We start from the raw sequence: 22533 nt of genomic DNA, 5'->3' as shown, positions 1-22533 counted from the left end.
TTATGATGGTCAGGTCTTGTTCTATGTTGGTAAATTTATTATCTCTGGCAGTCATGTGTGATGCCATAGCTGAGAATCTTCTATGTTTTTCAGCATTCACATGTTCTAAATACAATCTTACTTTAAAATTGCGGCCAGATTGTCCTATGTATGTATTCTTGCACTCAAAGCATGTGAGTTTATATATTCCCGAACCAAAAATTTATCTTTTTTCGGAGATTATTTATTGTATCATTGTTGAAAATACTATGTTTCATGTTGTTATTGGTGGAAAATGTGATTTTGAAATTTTTTCTCTTAAATAAATTTGTTATTACGTGTATGTTTGGATTATTATATGTGAACTTGATGTAATTCTCAGTTTTACTAGGTTCGATTGCTAATTTAGATTATTGCTTCTCCGAAAATTTATTAATTATTTTATCAATCATGTTATTGTTCAAACCATTCAAGAGGGCTTGTTGTCGGATAAACAACATTCACCACATCCAACTGTTCTTGAACCTTCCTGTTGTCTTCTCCCCAAATCACAATATCATCTGCAAATAACAGCATGTTCATTTCTCTTCCTCCATATTCTGCTTTTGCTGTTCTCATGATGTCATCCATTACTATGGTAAACAGGATTGGTGATAGAACACTTCTCTGCCTCAGCCCACTAGTTATTTTGAACCAACTTGTCCTGCCAACTTGTGTTTGCACGCAACTACAACATTCCTTGTACATTGCCATGATCATTTTTATTAATCCCTGTCCAATTCCTTTTTGCACCAGACTGTCCCAAACTTTAGTCCTGGGGACACTGTCATATGCCTTTTCAATGTCAAAGAATGTCATCACCATATCATTCCCGTACTTTCATTGCTTTTCCATTAGCTGTCTCATAATGAAAATGGGCTCTATTGTTGACCTTCCACTTCTGAAACCAAACTGATTTTCCAGTATCTGATTCTCAACCTTCAACCTTATCCTACTTTTCAGTATCCTCTCCGTTATCTTAGCAACATGGGATATTATAGTAATTCCCCTGCAGTTCTTCAAAACTTTCTTATTGCCTTTCTTGAAAATTGGGATGATTATTCCGTTTTGCCAATCATCAGGGACCTCCTTTTTCTCCCAGACAATCCTGAGAACTCGATATGTCCACTGCAGGCCTACAGCTCCAGCTGCCTTTATCATCTCCACTGAAATTTCATCTATTCCAGCAGGTTTTCCATTCTTCATCTTCATCTTTCTTACTGCCATTTCAATTTCATTCAATGTAATTTCTTTATCCATTCTTAACCTCCACATATTTTCTTCTACTTTCTTCAGTCTTAGAAGTTTTCCATGCTTTCCATGCCATTTTCTTTTCCTTCACTTTCATCTTTACCCTATCATTCCACCAGTGTGTCTCTTTGTCCTTCACATTTCCTGATGTCTACCACATACCTTTTCTGCACATCTTGTATCATAACATAATCAACTAAGATCTAATTTAACATCAATCTATTCTACCTTAATTTTTCACAATAGTATTCAACAAATTATTTATAGATCTTCAAGACAGTGGTTTATATTTATTGAAGTATACCAACAGATCATGAGAATTTTCAAGTGTTGTGTTTATTTTTATTATATGTATGGCCAATTAGTTTTTTTAAAGTGTTTTAAGACCTTATGGCTGATGATGGCCTAATATCAATAAGCCGAAACTAGTACCATAATTCATCTACAATGACAGTACTAATTTTCTATTGTATTGATTAGGTGGATTACCTCATTTGTCTACAATAATTATATTGCCAACAATATGGAACATGAAAATAATAATTTTTTTTATAAACTTTGATCAGGAAAAGGTGGACTGATGGAGGATCAAAAAGATATAATAATTAAGGTAAAGGAACAAGTAACTAACCTAACTTATTGTGTTTATCCTAACTTTATATTATTTTATATATTAATGGTATGTATGAGATCACATCAATAAATTCCTGGACTGATCTCATCATCAGATCACTTAGACCTTAAGACAGTATTGGCTCTCCATCACCTTCAAAGCAGTCCCCTTCATAAGTTAAGACATAAATTCCAATAGCACTGCCACAATTAGCACTCCAAGCACTCCAGGAAATAATTTTCCCACAGTCTTTGAAACAGATTGCTGCTGAAATATCCGCCCCTTCGGCTGCATTCTCAGTTTTGGGAGTAGAAGAAGTCGCAGGGTCGGGCAAATATGGAGATTGTGGCACTAGGGTTGTGTTCTTGACCAAGAACTGTTGAGCAGTATGGGCAAGTGCAATATCATGATGAATGAGCCACATGTTTTGACTCTGATTAGGTCGCTCTCCCCTCATGTCCTTGGGGATAGCCTGTCACACTTTTGCAATCATTTCTGGCATTGAAGTGGATACTGGGTGACCAAGGTGTGCAATATCAATTGATGTTTGCACCCCCCCCCCCCCCTCCCAAATGAGAAAACCACCTAAATGTCCGAGAATGTCATTAGACATCAAAAGCCGTCTTTATACTGAAGCCAGTTTTCCCAGCTTGGAACAGAATTTGATGCAAACACTCATTTCATGTAAATCCTCCATTTCGCTATTAGCATAGAGCATGCGACACGTAGATACAAACACAAGTGTACCGTTACTACTGGGGAACAGGACTATTTGGTTTTCAGGACATTTGGCGGGTAACAACGGCAACAATGCTCCATAACACAGCAGGAAGTACAGTCTGGCAATTAAATGACTAGACTTTGTAGAATGTCGACAGAATTATAAATGATTTAGTAAGCTGTGTTACGAATGAAATCACTGTATGTGTAACAGCCTTGGATAGTCTAGTTGATATGAATCATTTTCCAGACTACCTGCAAATTAGCATGACGACTGGCAAATAGACTGATAAATGGACAGAGGAGAATAGCTTTTAGTTGTCACTGTACTGACTAAAATATGATAAAATGAAGAAGGAAATAAAAAGCATTACAGGTATACTTTAACCAAGTACCTTTCTATCATCTACAATGACAGCAAGCTGGCAAGCCCTTGGATTGAACACATGAACAGGCTCTGGATGGTTGGGAAGTACCTCGCCAGGTGCAGCTGCAAGAATGATCAACCTGTAAACATACAGTATGTACAGGAAAAATTTCATTTAAATATTGCTTGCCATACAGCCAAACCATAATATTTAATACTATATAAGGAAAACACTGCACAGGACTAAGAGCTGGTTTACACGGGTGGAGTAGCGAGGCGAGTAGAGTAGTTAGTAGAGTAGCCACGTTACTCTACTCTACCGCTGTCTGGTAGAGTTGACACTCGTATCGTTCATACGGGAGTAGAGGCATACAGTAGAGTAGAGTACAGTAGTAGCACCATGTCAAGCCGTAAGCACATCGTAAGGAAGTGTTTAAAGACATTTACAAACATATTACTGCAAGAGGTTAGTGAAGCGTTAGAACAAGTAAATGAGGAAAAAAGGGAATGGGTAAGAGGCTGGCTTAGTAGGAGAGAGACAATCGGGGCATCGGCATTAATTCTGAGAGAACTTGGCAATTTGGAGAAATATGGGGGGACAAACTCGACACAGTTGGTCAAGAACATGAGGGATCGTCTCAGGAATCATTTTGTTAATGAAGGAGCAGTTCCCTGGCAGTACAAGCATGTATTTTAACCCAGGAACACAAACGATTGAATTTTTATGACTGTATTTATTATTGTACAGAAAGTAACGACAGTGTAATCATCCCCTCAGGATTTTACTAGTCTTCGTCTGTGAATACTGTAGTGGTGATTTCTAAGATAAAACTATATATACGAGCTCCAGTCTAATTATAGATCATAATTCTGGCGAAGGTTTTTGTTTCACGGTGAAGGGGTGAGGTACTCCTTTCCCCAGTTAGACTGTAGTGATGTTTCTATTTCCATTTTTTTTTGTATTTCAGCCAACCTAAATCTTATCCGAATGAAATTTTACAGAATTCATTTCAAAAGTTATAGAAAGAATACCCATTGGCCATCAGTGTGTCGTCTCAGAACCCACGAGTCTCAAAACTCACGAGTATCAAAATTCACGAATTCTAAGAAGAGGATTAGCAAGAATAGGTTTCTCTATCTGGGCCAGTCTCAAACCTCACGAGCAGGACCAGATCTTCTTTGAATGGATATACGCCCACCCTACTAGTGATGATATAATTGGAAATTTTTAAAAAATCAAATAGCTTCCATCCGGTTATTTAAATAATGGAATAAATAATCAAATGAATTTCAAATACCATTCAGTTATATCGCGTAGAATAATCGGTTGCGTCATGAATACATTTTTCGGTGTAAGTGTGTCGGATGGATAATCGATTGAATTATGTGAATAGATGAAAAATAGAAATACGCCTCTTTTTTTTGCAATACATGAAGTCCAATGCTGAAGACGGCACAAACACTCAGTTCCCGAGCCATAGGAATTAACAAATGAAAGTGAAAATCCAGGCCAGGAGTCGAACCTGGGACTCCCTGGACCCATTGGACCACAGGCCAGCATGCTAACCATGTATCCATGCAGCCGGACGACATAAAATTAAAGTAGGTATATTGCCTGCTGCTAGTTAAAATAAATTTTCAGTTGGTAGTAATTACCAGGGCTTAGTTCTATTATGAGGCCAGAAGACGGCATTTACTTATATAAGAAACTTTATTTTACCGATATTAAATATTACGACTGTTAATTCACTCATTTAGTTTCATTAGAGATTAATTTGGTCATGAATCTCATCGCAGGGAAATTAAATTACTTATCTCCATTCCCTCCAGAAAGTGGGCGAGTATGATGAACGGTCTCTGATACGCTTTCCGAAAATAATATGAACTCATGCTCCACACGTATGACTGAGTCATGTACTCCCAGATGCCTTACTTAGCATTGATTAATATATTACATCACGCCCACGCGATTACACGAAACGCAATGTCATATACTCGTAGTATTGACTACTTGGGTCACCAAATTTATGAAATCATAAATTTAAATGTGTCAGAATTTTATCTAAAATATAGCGAAGTAGCCAATCGCTATCTTTGACGTTCTGTTGCTAGATGACTTAAAAAAGACTCCACAGCGCTGATGTTGATGATATTTTATGATGGTGGTTCTTTCCCCAGCCAAGAAAATGTGGAAAGGTTCATTAAAATTCAATAAGTGTTGAAAACAATGAAGGAAAAGGTGGTGGTGGTGATTACTGTTTTAAGAGGGAGTGCAACTGGGCAGCCATCCTCTATTAATACTAATCAGAGGGAAAAAATGGAAGGTGGCCCATACTTCGAGAAAATGAAGGTTTCGGGCAAAGAAAGACAAGGGCCTTTTCTAAAAAATGTAAATACCCCTGGGGCCCCTTTTAGTCACCTCTTACGATAGGCAGAGGATACTGTGGATGTTACTCTGCCACCCCAACACACAGGGGAAAATCATGGTCGGTGAATGAGACAGAGGTGTATTATTATTATTATTATTATTATTATCATCATTATTATCATCAAAACATTTTTCTGTGGTCTTAAAGGTAATATAACGTACTTTTCCTTTTGATATAAATTTCATGTTAATGGTATTGTGGCCTCAGGAGAGGCCTGGTGAGTGAGTCACCGCGCACCTCACCCCTCCTGCCGTCATCGCAGGCACCTGCTATCCGGAGTCGTGAATTTTGAGACTCATTGGAATATTAATTTAGCTATTAGTTTGCAGTCGTGAGTTTTGATACCATTTGCTACTAATTTTCGCACGTGAGTTTTGAGACGTAACCGGTCATAAGTACACTGTAAATTACTCTGGCGTAGGCCTAATTTGCAGCAGCTTCTTCGCCATAACTATCCCAATTATTGATCTATTTAATTTTTTTTGTTCGTTGCTTGTACGGCCCAGGTGTAGAGCTTAAGCTTCTAGATCTGACACTGTACTGTAAACAATAATTATTTTGGATATTCCAAACAACATATGGAAACTATTCAATTTGTTGGGGAAATTACTGTTTTTGCTGAAAATTAATGGCAGTGGCAAGTGATATGTAGAAAATTCCTATGTATGTTATTAATATGATTAATGTACACAGTCCTGCACCATTGTATTGCCTAACTTAAACATGTCGAGACACATGATGAACACGCTGTGTAACACTGAAACTTGAGAAATCTTCATAATAAGTGAAAATCCAGCTGACATTTGTTTATATTTTATGTTGCAACTTCGAGTGTAGATGTCTGCGGCACCACCTACAGACTTCTTGGATCTTCGTATTTTCATGAGTTCTTGATTGTATGTACATCGTAATTTTTTTATTTTCTGTTTCAGTTCCGTTAACCCAAAACCCTCTTTACCCATTTTCGCAATCAAGTCCTCTTCCGCCGCCCGTCTCATATTCTTATTTCTATAAGTAACGCTGTTTATGTTCCATAAACATTCTTTTTCGCTGTAGAGCTCCACAAATTTGCAAGTTTCTTCTTCCGTCCACTTCATTTTGCCGCCAAATAAATGCTCAACGTACTACCACCGCCTGTACACACATGCAAATACAGCAGTCGAATGACGCGCCAGCTGAAAAATCGAGCGTCCTCGGACTTCTCCGCCAGCTCTCGGAGCTCGGTGCCTACTAACTACTCTACTCTACTTGCTACTATCCCGGTCGTTTACACGATGCTAGTAGCTCTACTATCCACTCTACTCGCCTCGCTACTCTACCCGTGTAAACCAGCCCTAAATAACAATACTGAATAGAGTTTCCATTGCATATATTTACTCATTTATCCATCTGTTTCAAGCAATGTATTAAAAAAATCTGTTAAAAGTCACAAAATAAAGGAATTCATTTTCTTTTTCTAGTGTAAGCTCAGCAAAGTAAAGTAAAGTAGTGTTTCTGGAGATTCTGTCTGTTATGTCAGGTTTTTGCAATGCAGAAGATGTTCTCTGATCGTATCTGCAGTGATTCATTGAAGAGAACTTTAGGGACAAGATTTTGCCTATTTCATTCCTGTATACAGAAACATAGGCTTTTAAGATATAAATCCGTTTTAGGCTCTTTTTAGCCAGATTTGTTGGTTTTATTGTGCCTATAAATGCCTATTCAAAGGTTCGTGCCTATTTTTGTATAAATGCCTATTTAATGCCTTTTGGCAGTCTTTTAAAGAATGCCATTTTCTTCCGTTCCATTAAAACTAGCTGGTGTGTACGACAAAATTATTTTCTTGTTCTCAACAGGTTTACCCCATTAACAATAAGGAGAATTCTCAGAAGTCTCCAAATATAGCACTTGAATTTACTTGAGGACAAAGAGGAACAATTTGACAATGAACTCTTCCACTCCTCCCACCTCCTAAGAAGATATGCAAGAATCAATCAACATCAAACTATGTTGTATACATCCATATTTCCTACTTACTTCCCGTCAAGTTCTTGGACGCTTTGTCGTGAGATTGTGTTGAGATCTACTTTGAAGAAGTGATGACGGTTGTTGTTTAAAGGAGCCTAACATCCAGGTCATCAGCCCCTTCGAAGAGCAAGTTTGACAATGCCTAAAGAAAAATCTTCCGGGACCTACTGGCTGAAGCAGTGCATCACTGGAGATCTCAACTTCACTACTAATGGAAGAGTAGTCTTCTGCCAAGCTTGAATTAAGAGGGTCCCTTTTATCTCTTTGTGATTGAGGACTATGATCGTATTTGTTATAGCATTTATAGGCCTATTAATTTATGTATTGTGGCAAGTTGGTTTTGTTGCAACGCTATATAATTCAGGCCATAGATGATGAGGATGCTGTCTGTATAAGAGAAGTCAAGAAAGTTATGTCCTGCCCATCGGTTCGATCAGATGTGGCGTTCCTGAAGGCAACTTTAGTAAGCTGCTGGGAACCATCACAGAGTTGGAGAGAAGTAGCATGCTCATGATGGAACCAATGAGGCTTGTGGAAGCAGTTAAAAAGTCTTGAGCAAACATCTGGAAAAGTAGTCACTAGCAGGGAAATGATTATTGTATCATAACATAATCAACTAAGATCTAATTTAACATCGATCTATTCTACCTTAATTTTTCACAATAGTGTTCAAGAAATTATTTATAGATCCTCAAAACAGTGGTTTATATTTATTGAAGTATACCAACAGATCATGAGAATTTTCAAGTGTTGTGTTATATCCTCAAGACAGTGACTTATTTTAGTGTATATTGAATAATACATCAAACTATTTTCAAGTGTTGTGTTTATTTTTATTATATGTATGGCCAATTAGTTTTTTAAGTGTTTTAAGACCTTATGGCTGATGATGGCCTAATATTAATAGGCCAAAACTAGTACCATAATTCATCTACAATGACAGTACTAATTTTCTATTGTATTGATTAGGTGGATTACCTCATTTGTCCACAATAATTATATTGTCAACAACATGGAACATGAAAATAATATTGCCATTAATGCTTTCACGGCCCGTACTTATAGACATGATATTGTATAGGCTTTTGGGCTTGTGCCGTGTCAAGAAAATAAGGTGAAATTCTTAACGTTTCGCAGAAAACTGTGTTCTGCATCCTCAGAAGAAATCTCTACTGTCCACGAGAAAGGCTTCTTAAACAATGACACTTTTGAATTTGGAACGTTATAATAGAGGTGAACAATCGAATCAATAAGGCAACACAATTTTACCACCAGGTAAGACACCTGCTGTGGGATGAGCAAATACCCATGAAAACAAAAATGACATTGTACAAGTCCTATTATACACCAACTCTTACATACAGTCTCAAAACCACAACACTGACCAATAGAGATAATTCCAAACTTCAGGCAGCTGAAATGAAATTCCTTCGCACTATGATCCAGAAAATCAGGAAAGACAAGATTAGGAATGAGAAAATTAGAGAAGAAGTAGGAACAGATGATTCTCTCCTCAACAAGATTCACATATCAAGACTGAAGTGGTTTGGTCACATGAAGAGGATGCCAGTAAACAGAACTGCAAGGAAGGAATCTGACAGAAAAGTAGAAGGAAGACGACCCGTGGGCAGGCCACGAAGGAAATGGATAGATTTAGTTAAGAACGATGTACTGCTGAGAGGTCATGATTGGGACAAGTTGGTGAAGAATGGTACAAGGACAGGATGAGATGGAGGAGGCTCATATACCACACCCGGGAAACTGGAGATGGTTTAGGATGAAGATGATGATGATGATGATAGAAGTAGAAGTGGAAATGGTACGTTCATTCACCACCGATGGACCCCAGGACATGGCACAACGCTAGCATTCGACGCGTAAGCTGACCGAACCATCACAATCAGACTAAGCGGTTCACAAAACGTGTTTCCGTAACATATGACAGGTGTAAGACATAGACATAAGCCTGGAATGAAACATCTGGCGACGAAGAACGTACGAATTTGGAAAAACACCGAGACGAAATAACAATAGTGAAGGGGCAGGGAAGGGAACTACCTACGTAAATTCTTACTGGCTGGCAACCAGGTATTACTTAATTGATAGCTGGTGTCCCTGTTGAAATTGTTAGGATTTCTACGTATTTCCACAGCTTCCCGTATAATCCTGGACCCGTAGTGTCTAGTGTGGGTAAGAGCTCGAGCATCTTGGAAAATGACATCATGACCCAACGATAGAGCGTGCTCAGCTATTGCCGATTTGTCAGGTTGGTTGAGACGAATATTATGTTCATGTTCTTTGATGTGGGTACCAATGGACCGGCATGTTTGGCCGATGTATACTTTACCGCACGTACAGGGAATGATATAGATGTTGATTCCCATAGGGAATCTGAAATATTTGTTCTGAATGAGTAAATTTATAATACCAATATAAATGGTCCGTTATTGGACATTATAAATTTTCCAGCTAACTCATTCCTGGTTGCCAGCGTTTCGCCCTCGTGTGCTAGGCTGGGCTCATCAGTTGGTACCTAGCACACCTACCAAGACGCTGGCTAGTGCATACCGCGGAGGCCACTGCGTAGGCTAATTGTAGCCACCGGCAGTGCCAATGCACTATGAGACACTTTGTCCCATTATCAAAAATTGATGCCTGCCTGGCCATCAGATGATGTAGATGATATAGATGATGTTGTTGGGAATCAACATCTATATCATCTGATGGCCAGGCAGGCATCAATTTTTGATAATGGGACAAAGTGTCTCATAGTGCATTGGCACTGCCGGTGGCTACAATTAGCCTACGCAGTGGCCTCCGCGGTATGCACTAGCCAGCGTCTTGGTAGGTGTGCTAGGTACCAACTGATGAGCCCAGCCTAGCACACCAGGGCGAAACGCTGGCAACCAGGAACGAGTTAGCTGGAAAATTTATAATGTCCAATAACGGACTATTTATATTGGTATCGTACAGGGAATTTCGTATACCCCGGGATGTACAAGTGGGGACAATTTGTCCTTGGTTTTACTCCGACTGTGAGCAATTTTAGCGGCGGTGCCAAACACTGTATTTATGTTGTGTTTGCGGAGGACCTTGGCAATTCGATCTGTGGTGTTGTGAATGTAAGGCAAGTAGGCAGTTCCCTTCACTTCTTCCTTCTGTGAAATTTGCTTGGTCGTTTCTCTGGGACGTAGGGCTCTATGAATCTGCAAATCGCTGTTTACCCTTGAACGCAACTTTGAGCGTGTCCATCTCCATCTGGATATGTGATGGCTCACAAATTCGTCTCGCTCTCTTGGCGAGTGTCGTGAGGATGCCTTGTTTTTGTACTGGATGGTGGTGAGAATCTGTATGAAGATAGCGATTTGTGTGGGTAGGCTTACTATAGATGCTATGTCCTAAGGAGCCGTTCGGTTTCTTTCTTACTAGAACATCCAAGAAAGGAAGGCATCCATCCGACTCCATCTCCATAGTGAATTTTATTGACGGATGTTGCTGATTTAGGTGGTCTAGAAATAGATGAAGTTTCTCAGGACCTTCTGTCCAAATCACAAATACATCATCGAACGTTAAGAATTTCACCTTATTTTCTTGTCATGGCACAAGCCCAAAAGCCTATACAATATCATGTCTATGAAAATAATAATTTTTTTATAAACTTTGATCAGGAAAAGGTTTGATAGGGCCCTGCAGCAAAATCCAAGGTGGAAAGGGATGTGATGTGATATATATAAATTTCTTTTACAAGTTGTTTTACATCACAGACACAGATAGGTCTTATGGCAAAGATGGGACAGGAAAGGGCTAGGAGGTGGGAAGGAAGCGGCCGTGGCCTTAATTAAGGTACAGCCCCAGCATTTGCCAGGAGTGAAAATTGGGAACCACGGAAAACCAACTTCAGGGCTGCCGACAGTGGGATTCGAGCCCACTATTTCCCGAATACTGGATAGTGATCGGCCCAGCCAGGAACATGTCTGGTCACGCATGTGCACTTTGGACGATCTAGTGTAGCGCATCCCCTCCTAACAGAGCTCCTGCTACAAGGACAGTTCAGTGCATAGGTTTACACTCAGCTGTCATGCGCTGCTTTCTAATTTCTCGTTGTGTAATAACTGTGGTTAGTGGTGGTGTACGTTAGGCCTATCTGTGACAGTATGGAAGGCGTTAAAAGTAGCATGCATCGTAAGGCGCTAAAGATTCAGACTCATGCGGCAGTCTCGAACGTTATAGACTTTATGGAAAGAGAGACAACGGAAGAAAAGTTTGTGATAGATTGTAAGAAAGTGCAGGAAAGAGTAGCAGTAGCTGTTGGAGTGTCAGAAAGTTCTGTGGCACGGATTAAGAGCAAAAAACAAAAAGCGATAGAATTAGGAAAAAAAAAAAACCCAGATAGTCTGTTTGAAACACCAAACAAAAAAGAATGTGCACAATGAATGTTACTGGAATGGGCGACTTTGACGAAGATGCCATACGTCGTATTGTAAACAATTTTTATTTTGTTGAAAAATGTTTACCTGCAATTTAAAAAATGCGTGCAATGTTAGAGAAAGGCTTAAAATTCAAAGGATACAAAACTAGTGTCGACTGAATCCTTCGAGCATTAGGATATTGTTGGGAAAAAAACTAACACTAAAAAGTGCATCCTAATGGAAAAGCATGACATAAAATACAAAAGATTTATTTATTTGAAAAAAAATTCCAGTATCTGGCAGAGGATAGGCCTATAGCGTACATGGATGAAACCTATATAGGGCCAACATACGTCCCATGTATCCAGCAAAGGCTGGTCTGATAATTCAATATCCGGTATATCAGTACCCATGTCAAAAAGGAAAAATACTTGTAGCTGTACATGCTGGCGGGGAAATGGGTTTCATTGAGAACTGCCTGCTAATCTGGAAGTCTGGCAGCGAGAGTGGTAACTACCACGATGACATGAATAATGTTTTTTTTTTTCAACGCGTCATATCACAACAAGGAAGTAGATCGTGCTCCAACCTCCAGCTCACGAAAAGTGACGTTGATCTCCTGGCTAGTGAATAGGAACATTCCACACCATGAGACGATGTACAAACACGAGCTTTATAAGCTTATCAAATTGCACAAGCCAGCACACAAAACCTACGTCCTAGATGAACTCATCAAACAGTACGGACGCTCTGTCCTTCGACTGCCCCATATCATCCTGAATTAAACAGTATTGAAATAATGTGGACAGAAGTGAAGAACTGGGTAGCTTCTCACGTCACCTTCACTATTGACGACGTAGAGAAACTCGCTAGAGAGAAATTCGCGTCAATATCCGCCGAAGACTGGAAGTGTAAATATGAACACACAAAGAAGGTGGTGAAAGACTTCATGAGGGATGAGGAACCTCTTGGAGATATTATAAGAGTCCTTAGCAATCCACCTGGGAGCCGACGTCCGGTGAGGACGACAGAAGTGATGAAGAAGGACTCAATGGTATTGAAGAGCTTAGAGGACATTATAAAACAAGTATGTGCTCATTTTGTGAATATAGTGTAAATTATTTATTTATTTATTTATTTATTATTTCAAGTGTCATTTACGTTATCCTTGTGTATATACAGTATATATACGTTGTTGCCTTTTACTCAGCATATGTAGATCCTTTATGGTGTTTCTTTCTATGAATTATATTTTGTTTCTGTACCTGAGAACCATTATATCGTTATATATATCATATTGTTAAGTCACGTTTCTTATTTTACAAGAGAGCAACAAAACCTTGGCATTTAGGAACTAGGGACATACGATCATATAGCCTAACCCTGCTTTCTCGCCTTTTAGCAAAAGTAATTATTGTTATTATTCCATTTCACTCTCTTTGGGGTATGTTGAATCAATCATTTCTCCGTATGTTATTTCCCTTGTGCCCAGTATTTCTTCATTCTTTCTGACCTTTTTCCTCTCCTTTCTGAGATAATAATTTGGCTTTTAATGTAGATTTGTCTTGGAACCTTATATTTTCTTCTTTAGAAATCACTTCTTTTTACAAGTTGTTTTACGTTGCACCGACACAGATAAGTCTTATGGCGACGATGGGACAGGAAAGGGATAGGAGTGGGAAGGAAGCGGCCATGGCCTTAATTAAGGTACAGCCCCAGCATTTGCCTGGTGTGAAAACGGGAAATCACGGAAAACCACCTTCAGGGCTGCCGACAGTGGGGTTTGAACCCACTATCTCCTGAATAATGGATACTGATATAAATGGTCCGTTATTGGACATTATAAATTTTCCAGCTAACTGATTCCTGGTTGCCAGCGTTTCGTCCCAGTGTGCTAAGTTGGGCTCTTCAGTTGGTAAATAGCACACCCATCAAGAGGCATGGCTCATGCATACCGTGGAGGCCACTGCGTAAGCTACTTGGAGCCACCGGCAGTGCCAATGCACTTTGAGAGACTCTGTCTCATTACCAAAAATTGATGCCTGTCTGGCCATCAGGTGATATACATGTTGATTCCCATACGAAACCTGAAATATTTGTCCCGAATGAGTAAATTTATAATACAAATATAAATGGTCCGTTATTGGACATTATAAATTTTCCAGCTCTCATTCCTGGTTGCCAGAGTTTCGCCCCAGTGTGCTAAGTTGAGCTCTTCAGTTGGTGGCTGCTTGACAATGTTTGCTGAGCCAGCTTAATAGATGCTGCTTCATTAGGATCTAATGCTTTTACAACTTCTCTAATTTTCAGGAAATAATCAGAATAATAGAGCACAGCCTCAAGCCATGATCCCCAGTGCATTAAAATAGGTTGTGGTGGTAAGAGAATATCAGATGTTATTGTTCTGAATATCTGAACTCATGATGGAGGTTTTACAAATATTTTCTTAACTGATGACACTAACTTGTCCACTAGTGGATAGCATGAACGAACAGTCTCTGTTATGCGATGCAGTCCATGCGTGAGGCATGTTAAGTGAATTACATGAGTCAAAATACCTTTTAACGTTGTCCCCAATTTAATAATATAACTAGCTGCGTCTGTTATGAGTACATTGTTGTATCTAATACCATCAGGCCACAACAATTTCATTGAATCAATGACAAACTTGAGTTAGAGTTGTGTTGTTAGAGTCCACTAGCTATCATATATTGAGAAGATATAGTTGGCTGTTCTTTACTAAGGGCTTCAACTACTATACATCAAACTCCCGATTATCCGGTTTGCGGGTTATCCGTGCAGCCAAAATGTTTATTGTATTACAATTTTTATTTTGTCACGGCATTCTGAATATTTGTGAACCAGCGCTTGAAATTCGAGCGAGCTCTCGATCGCAAGCGTGCTTTGTTCGAGAGCTAAACAATGTACTGTATAGCGGTTATGGCTACGAAGCTGAAGTGCTTTTTTAATTTTAAAACAAAAGCTTGAATTAAATGAGAAGTTCGAAAAAGAAGAATCAGTAAAGAAGTTAGCGAATTAATATGGGATTGGTGTTCAGACAGTTAGAGACATTAAAAATAGCAAAAAGGATGTCTCAGAATTCACTTTTTGTACCTCAAGAGTCTTTTACCAACAACAGATGTAATTTTTAAAGAAATTGGCCTGCATTATTCATAAAAGTGGTTATTGAATGTGTTAATTGTTTTACATTATAGCCTTTTCAAACATAATTGTATGTTCTATATAATTAAAAGTTTTATTATGCATTAAAATGCACGAATTTGTATTATCCGAGTTTTCAGTTATCCATGATAATTTGTCCGGTGATTAGCCCGGATAATCGAGTTTGCTGTATTCATTACAAAAAGACTTTCAGAGTCTGTTGTTTCATCAACACTAACCACATGTACTGATTTTATAAAAACTTCTGAATATTGGATATTACTTTCTTGTAACACCAGGTGACATGAGTTTTGCATACTTCTGAGTGGACTGTTGAGCTTGAACAGAGGAACATCTGCTGCTAGAAAGGCCTGACAGATATCTGAGGAAAACTGTGTTAGCCTACTCCCAAAACATTCCACAAGCTGCTTTTGCATAGCAGAATTCGTATTATGTTTCCTAGCGACTGACTTCTTACGTTTGGATGTGTTTACATATGCAATATTTGATATAGTTTTTCACTACCTACCTTCTTCTCGCATGCCTTACAATATAATATTTTAGAATCTGTAGAAATAAATTCAGAATAAGGCTCGTCCTGGTAGCCTTTACGCCTACTTGCACTACTTAATTTAGTTTTTGGCATGATGTACTCTATGTGAATATTAAACAACAATGTACACACACACTTAACACTTAATTCCACAACTCACATGTAATGCACTCAGCACCATTACGATGATTGGGCTAAACAATATATCCAATCAGCCACTACCAAAGCTGCGCCACTACTGTTGTGAAGGACTGCTTTGCCGTGTGAAGCCCTCACATACTTCACACACGATTCCCAGCATCGTCAACTTCCATAAAGAGGAAGTCACTGCTCGACCATGAAAAATAGTTAAATCCCCTATACCAACAACGATAAATCAATTTTTTGTAGCTAAAGGTCTTCAAAACGTAGCTAATTCCCTATACAAGAAGTGATCTATTTTCAATTTCTTGTGGGGTCGAAGACCTAGATGTTAGGCCCCTTTAAACAACAAGTATAATCATAATCATCAATTTCTTGCACCTAAACAATAACTCAAAACTGCTTGGTTTAGTGTAAAATAACAAGCGTGGCAACGCTGATTATCAAGAGAGTAGGGAAACACCAGGATTGCATCACAGACACACGACATCCAGCTTCGCATATTAAGTATCGTTGGAGAGCCATGCTTCCCTACTCGCGATCCTGCTGTTCCTTGCTGAAGCATATTTCCCACTCCTTCATATTGTGCAGCTAAACGCTCACTTCTTACGTGAATGAGTCCTCTGATCTATGAGTCATTATTGTCAATCACATTCTTTGCACTCACAGAACATATTACACATTAGTAGAAAATGCCAGGGCATGCATTCATAAGCTTAATAATAATATCCTTTTTATGCCATTTTAGGGCAAAAAATTCCCAAATATGTTGCATCTATTAAAAAAGACAAAATATTCCTTTTCATGCACAACAAAAGAGGTCATATTTTGTTTAGATATCAATGATTTTCATAAATAACTTACCAACATATTCAAACAAGGGTGAGAAAAATATGTGCAAATGAATGAACTTCCGATCCCTACTGATAATAGAGAGCAACTCAGTCGAAAGAGAGAAATCAATGAAAATCAGTCAAGCCAACCCTGTATAACTCCAGGCACCTACGCAGCTCTTACGCGGAAGTGGTAGCATACAAGCCAAAGTATCAGGTGATTTACACCCCTGGGTAGTTAACCTTCTGCGTAGCTACCATCTACTATACCAGCAGATGGTTGAACCAGCCCTAACATTGCAGAAATAGACAGAATACTCAAGATTGACAGAAGAATCAGAACGTGCATACACAAAAAATACCAAGAAAATGGACACTAGAGACTGACTTCTAATGAAACCTATAAGGAAATGGAACCAGTAAAGAGCATGATCAAGAAGAAACGAATCTCATTCTTTGGACATCTACTCAGGATATAAGAAAACATTAGATGGATTACAGAAATCAACGATACAAGGAAACTACAAATTAAAATAGGAGATTTTAAAAACAAAACAAACAAAATCAAGAAACTCATGGACAAAACAGACTACAAACCAAGATCAACAGATGGACAATGGGGCAGGTGATTTCAGATGATGAAAGTTAAGATCAGAATTACTGGGCTGACAGGAAACTGAAAAATCCTTTTTATAAAATTGACTAAAGAAGTCCAAGGATGGAAATAAATAAATAAATAAATAAATAAACCAAATAAATACAGTGAAACCTCGTTAGTGCATTCATCATTAACACGTTTTCCCGCCTAGCACGTCGTAAATTTGAAGTCCCGATTCTCATCGTATTAAATGTATATAAAAAACACCTCACTTATCGCATCTCAAATTTTTGCTATTACTGGTTAGTACGATCACATTTTTCCTACACCTGAAAAATGTTACTGTATTTGTCATTCCTTCTGTAAGAAACGCGATTTCTAACTCGGGTAAGAGGCATCGCCACAGTTGTGCGATTATGGGAAAAGGCTTTCCTGAACTTCAAAGGATAAGTTGCACTTTCGGGGAGCGAGCCGTTAGCCCCAGGAATGTTCAGTTTTGCTTGCCGGTTAGCAGCAAGATTGCTGAATAGCAGAGTGAGCCTGTTTGTGCTTGTGCTTGTTATTTCGCATTCCATTCAGAAGGTAGAAATGTATTTTGTGTTTAGTAGTACAATGAAGTGTAGCTAATGTTTGTCGCGTGATACGGTAACCTATATCTCGATTAGGAACATAATCGTATGAAACTGACTAGCGTGGTGCATATTTGTCGTGTGATAGCCTATTTATGGAAACGGAAAATGTTGTAAAATTCCTTAATAATGAAGACAAAATTAAAATCAGTCAGAAAGTGGACTGGCATAAGCGCACCGAGGTCGCGAATGTTGAAACTCGCACCTTTGAGTCTTAACTCGATCGCTCAAGTTGGCCGAAGTCGAAGTTTTGTTCGATTCAAAATGACGCCCAAAGTCATTCCTCGCTCCTCAGTTGCAGATGGTCGAGTGTAACTTGATAACCTCCAATTCATCGTCTAAGAGTGTGACAAGAAAATAATGTTTAATAATCCGCTGCTCCAAAACAAAAAAGGCTCCTATTAACATTTGTTTTAGAGAGAGTGTGATCTGCAATAATATTCTGATATTTTTGTTGGCCTCTGTGCACGTTTTCATACCTTTCAGTGTACCGGTACTATTTATTTTATAATCTCTAGTAGAAAAGGTTTTCATATTTGTTCTCTCAGTGTTTCTCATACCTTTTAATACTTTCCTCTCATCTTTAGAAATGGTAGATAGGCCTAGAGTTTACAATGTACCTGCACATTCACGACGTAAAATGCCCTCATGTCGGAAAAAATGGTATCCAGTGTTTCCATATCCCTGTTGGAGAGTTTTTATTTGTATATTCATTAGTATGATTTCTCGCTTAACACGTTTCTTTTCCTTGTCCCCTGCAAAAACGCCTTAACGAGGTTTCACTGTACATTTTGTAATAAATACAGTGCACGAGTGTGATATGCATGCACTGACCTATACCGTGTAGCTTGCTAAGCGATGCTGTTGCTGCAGTGTTGCCACTCGTGCTTTTCAACCTACAAACCTATGGCTGGCTATTGACACAATAGATGCTATAGATGTTGATTCCCATAGGGAACCTGAAAAATTTGTCCCGAATGAGTAAATTTATAATACCAATATAAATGGTCTGTTATTGGACATTTTTCCAGCTAACACATTCCTGGTTGCCAGCGTTTCGCCCCAGTATGCCAAGTTAGGCTCATCAGTTGGTAAATAGCACACCCACCAAGACACTTGGCTAGTGCATACCATGGATAAAGCCCTGCACGGATGCGGATATCTGCAAAGTTAGTGTCTTGGCGGATACAAACTGTATGCAAGTGCGGATAATTTTGCTGATAATTTCTAAATAATGACGTTTATTGATTTTCACTCAGGGATACTCTTGTTTTTGCTTGTGGTTAGGTGACCCTTGACATTGGTATGGGGGAATAGTGATATATAAAGAGCCTTGAAACCATAAAGCCATAAATCTGACCTAAGCCTAATTGGCTCCTGCCCACAATTAACAGAAGAAAGGAACAAAGGTCAATACGTCGGTAGTTATCGCAAGAGAAAATCCTTCAGAAACCTGCGACTGTAGGGGTTCTGGTGCCAGGTGGCAGGTGTTTCTCCTGATGAAGAAAGGCAAGGTTCCTTTTGAAACGCATTGAGAGTGTTTATATATTTCATTAAACAACATAAACACACAGTATACATCTTACTTTTATTAATTTGAAATAGTGCAAGATGTTAACAGATCTATCCGTTTCAATACCTTGGGTGTAATATACTGTAGTTAAATATTTCAACTATCAGCGGATAACCATTTTGCAGATACGGATAACCATTCGCGGTTGCGGATGAAGGAGTTGCGGATATTTTTTTGTATATCCACGCAGGGCTCTAACCATGGAGGCCACTGCGTAGGCTACTTGGAGTCACCAGCAGTACCAATGCACTACGAGAGATTTTGTCTCATTACCAAAAACTGATGCCTGCCTGACCATCAGATGATATAGCACACTCACAACGCTGGCAACCAGGAATGAGAGAGCTGGAAAATTTATGATGTCCAATATCGGACCATCTATATTGGTATTATAAATTTACTCATTTGGGACAAATATTTCAGTTACCCTACGGGAATCAACATCTATATCATCTGATGGCCAGGCAGGCATCAATTTTTGGTAATGAGACAAAAGTCTCTCAAAGTGAACTGGCACTGGCTCCAAGTAGCCTACGCAGTGGCCTCCACGGTATGCACTAGCCATGCGTCTTGGTGGATGTGCTATTTACCAACTGATGAGCTCAACTTAGCACACTGGGGCGAAACGCTGGCAACCAGGAATGAGCTGGAAAATTTACAATGTCCAATAACGGACTATTTATACTGGTAGTGCAATAGATGCTTTCACAATCGCACATTTCACAAACACAAATAAATAGAAGATACATTGATGATTGAAAACTTTTACATAATCATGGAGGGAAAATAATGCAAAACCTCACCACCCCACCCCTCCAATTTTCCATTTCAAAATTAAGGATGAGAAAATGAAGCAGGTAAATATGGTATCACCTGAAGGCCATTCTTCCAACATATATGGTGCTTCTAACATGTAGATACAAAAGATAAACACAATGACAGAACGATTTAATGGTAAGGAACAAACAAGGGAAATATCAAGTACTATACAGAAATATAGCAACCTGGAAAGAAACATAATAGGATAAATACAATGAATGTGTGTGTGTGTGAAAAAGGAGCAAAAGAAAGAGACAAGGATAAAGAAGGAAATATAAAAGGATGGAGACAAACTCTACTCCTATCTCATTCGTGGAATAATGCAACAAATTGAGCTGTATTGAGGAAAGCGAATGAAAATTGAAAGAATTTCCTAAATTTCCATGATAGTAGGTAAGACAAGGGCACAGAATACGTCTTAAACACCATTTTATTCAATTTCAGTTTCCAGAAATGATAAGTAAAAAGAGTCACAAAACACATACCTTCTCCGAGTTTGTGGTACACCAAAATTTCCAGCCTGAAGGACACCGAAGGAACACTGATAGCCCATACGTAGCAGACAACGAAGTGTTAACTTCAATACAATACTACGCTTGAACGACACAAAATTGCGCACATTTTCCAGTATGAAGAACTTAGGTCGGTAGTAATCACAGTACGATAAATACGACACAATTAAGGAATTCTGAAACAAAATACAAACAGCTTCAAGAAATTAAAGAACAAGGGAAGAAAAAAAAAAATATCTACTTTTTGTGAGACTATGTATTAAATATAAGAAGACTACAAAGGTGAATAGGAATGTACAGAGGATAAATACGACAGATCAGTGTGAGAAGAAGAAGCAACATAGAGGAGAAAGGACGACAAATAAGACAATACGAAACTACATCTATGCTGCTGCCTTCGTAAGTGGCGTCCTTCCACACCAAACCTATGTATGAGGCGTGTTTTTAAGTAAGGTCCGTTTGAAAATAAGTACACAACGAAAGGTTATTTCAAAAAAGTAAATTTATTTTCAGAAAGTACATTTTTTTTTCCTAGGGGCTTTACGTCGCACCGACACAGATAGGTCTTATGGCGACGATGGGACAGGAAAGGCCTAGGAGTTGGAAGGAAGCGGCCGTGGCCTTATTTAAGGTACAGCCCCAGCATTTGCCTGGTGTGAAAATGGGAAACCACGGAAAACCATCTTCAGGGCTGCCGATAGTGGGATTCGAATCTACTATCTCCCGGGTGCAAGCTCACAGCCGCGCGCCTCTACGCGCACGGCCAACTCGCCCGGTCAGAAAGTACATACTTCACTCTATTTTTGACATAGTTGCCAAGTTTGTTCAAACACTTATCATACCTGTTAACCAATTTTAAAATACCCTCTTCATAGAAACTAGCCGCCTGCTCCGATAACCAAGAGTTCACTGCCGTTTTCACGTCGTCATCATTGTAATGGTTGCCACTGAGGTGATGTTTGAAGTGGAGAAACAGATGGTAATCGCTCGGCGCAAGATCAGGACTGTAGGGTGGGTGTTCTAAAACTTCCCAGCCAAAATTGTCTAATAAATCGCAGGTCTTTTTTTTTTTTTTTTTTGCTATGGGCTTTACGTCGCACCGACACAGATAGGTCTTATGGCGACGATGGGATAGGAAAGGCCTAGGAGTTGGAAGGAAGCGGCCGTGGCCTTAATTAAGGTACAGCCCCAGCATTTGCCTGGTGTGAAAATGGGAAACCACGGAAAACCATTTTCAGGGCTGCCGATAGTGGGATTCGAACCTACTATCTCCCGGATGCCAATCGCAGGTCTGACCTGCAGTGTGAGGTCTTGCATTGTCATGGAGAAAAAACAATTCCCTTTGTCAGCATGCTGCGTCTTTTGTTTTGAATCGCTCTGTATGGCTTTCTTAGGGTTTGGCAGTATGCTTCTGCATTGATAGTGGTTCCTCGTTGCATGAAGTTGACCAACAAAACACCATGCCTATCCTAAAACACCCACGCTATGATTTTGCGCTGGGACAGAGTCTGTTTGGCCTTCACCTTTATAGGCGAGTGTGTGTGTCTCCATTCCATGCTCTGTTGCTTCGATTCGGGCGTGATATGCAAAACCCATGTTTCGTCTCCAGTTACGATCTGACTCAAAAAGCCGTCACCTTCTTTGTCATAACGAGTTAAGAACTTAATCACACACTCAAATCTTTGTTTTTTGTGGTCCTCTGTTAGGAGTTTCGGGACCCAACGGGAGCACAGTTTCCTAAACTTCAGGTGTTCAGAAACAATGGTGTAAAGCACTGATCTCGAAACGACAGGAAATTCGTTTGAGAGACCTGTTATTGTGAAGCGCCTGTTCTCACGAATCTTCGCTTCAATTGAAGCCACCAAATCGTCTGTAATCAAAGAAGGGCAACCGGAGCGG

The 22533-nt window shown here is 39.2% G+C and overlaps 1 protein-coding gene across 1 annotated transcript in view; it reads right to left on the bottom strand.

The window, feature by feature from the left end:
- Window positions 1–22533, bottom strand: part of LOC136871815 (DNA (cytosine-5)-methyltransferase 1) — a 211873-nt gene that overhangs the window by 21963 nt on the left and 167377 nt on the right. Inside the window, exons 22-23 of the mRNA XM_067145426.2 lie at window positions 20608–20810; window positions 2998–3109 (exon numbers count right to left, since the gene is read on the bottom strand). Coding sequence (XP_067001527.2) covers window positions 2998–3109; window positions 20608–20810 — 315 coding nt within the window. The remainder of the gene's footprint in view (window positions 1–2997; window positions 3110–20607; window positions 20811–22533) is intronic.

Source organism: Anabrus simplex, chromosome 4, assembly GCF_040414725.1.
Source record: "Anabrus simplex isolate iqAnaSimp1 chromosome 4, ASM4041472v1, whole genome shotgun sequence".
Taxonomy (NCBI): domain Eukaryota; kingdom Metazoa; phylum Arthropoda; class Insecta; order Orthoptera; family Tettigoniidae; genus Anabrus; species Anabrus simplex.
The sequence above is the reverse complement of the archived record's forward strand: the minus strand, read 5'-3'. Positions and strand labels throughout refer to the sequence as shown.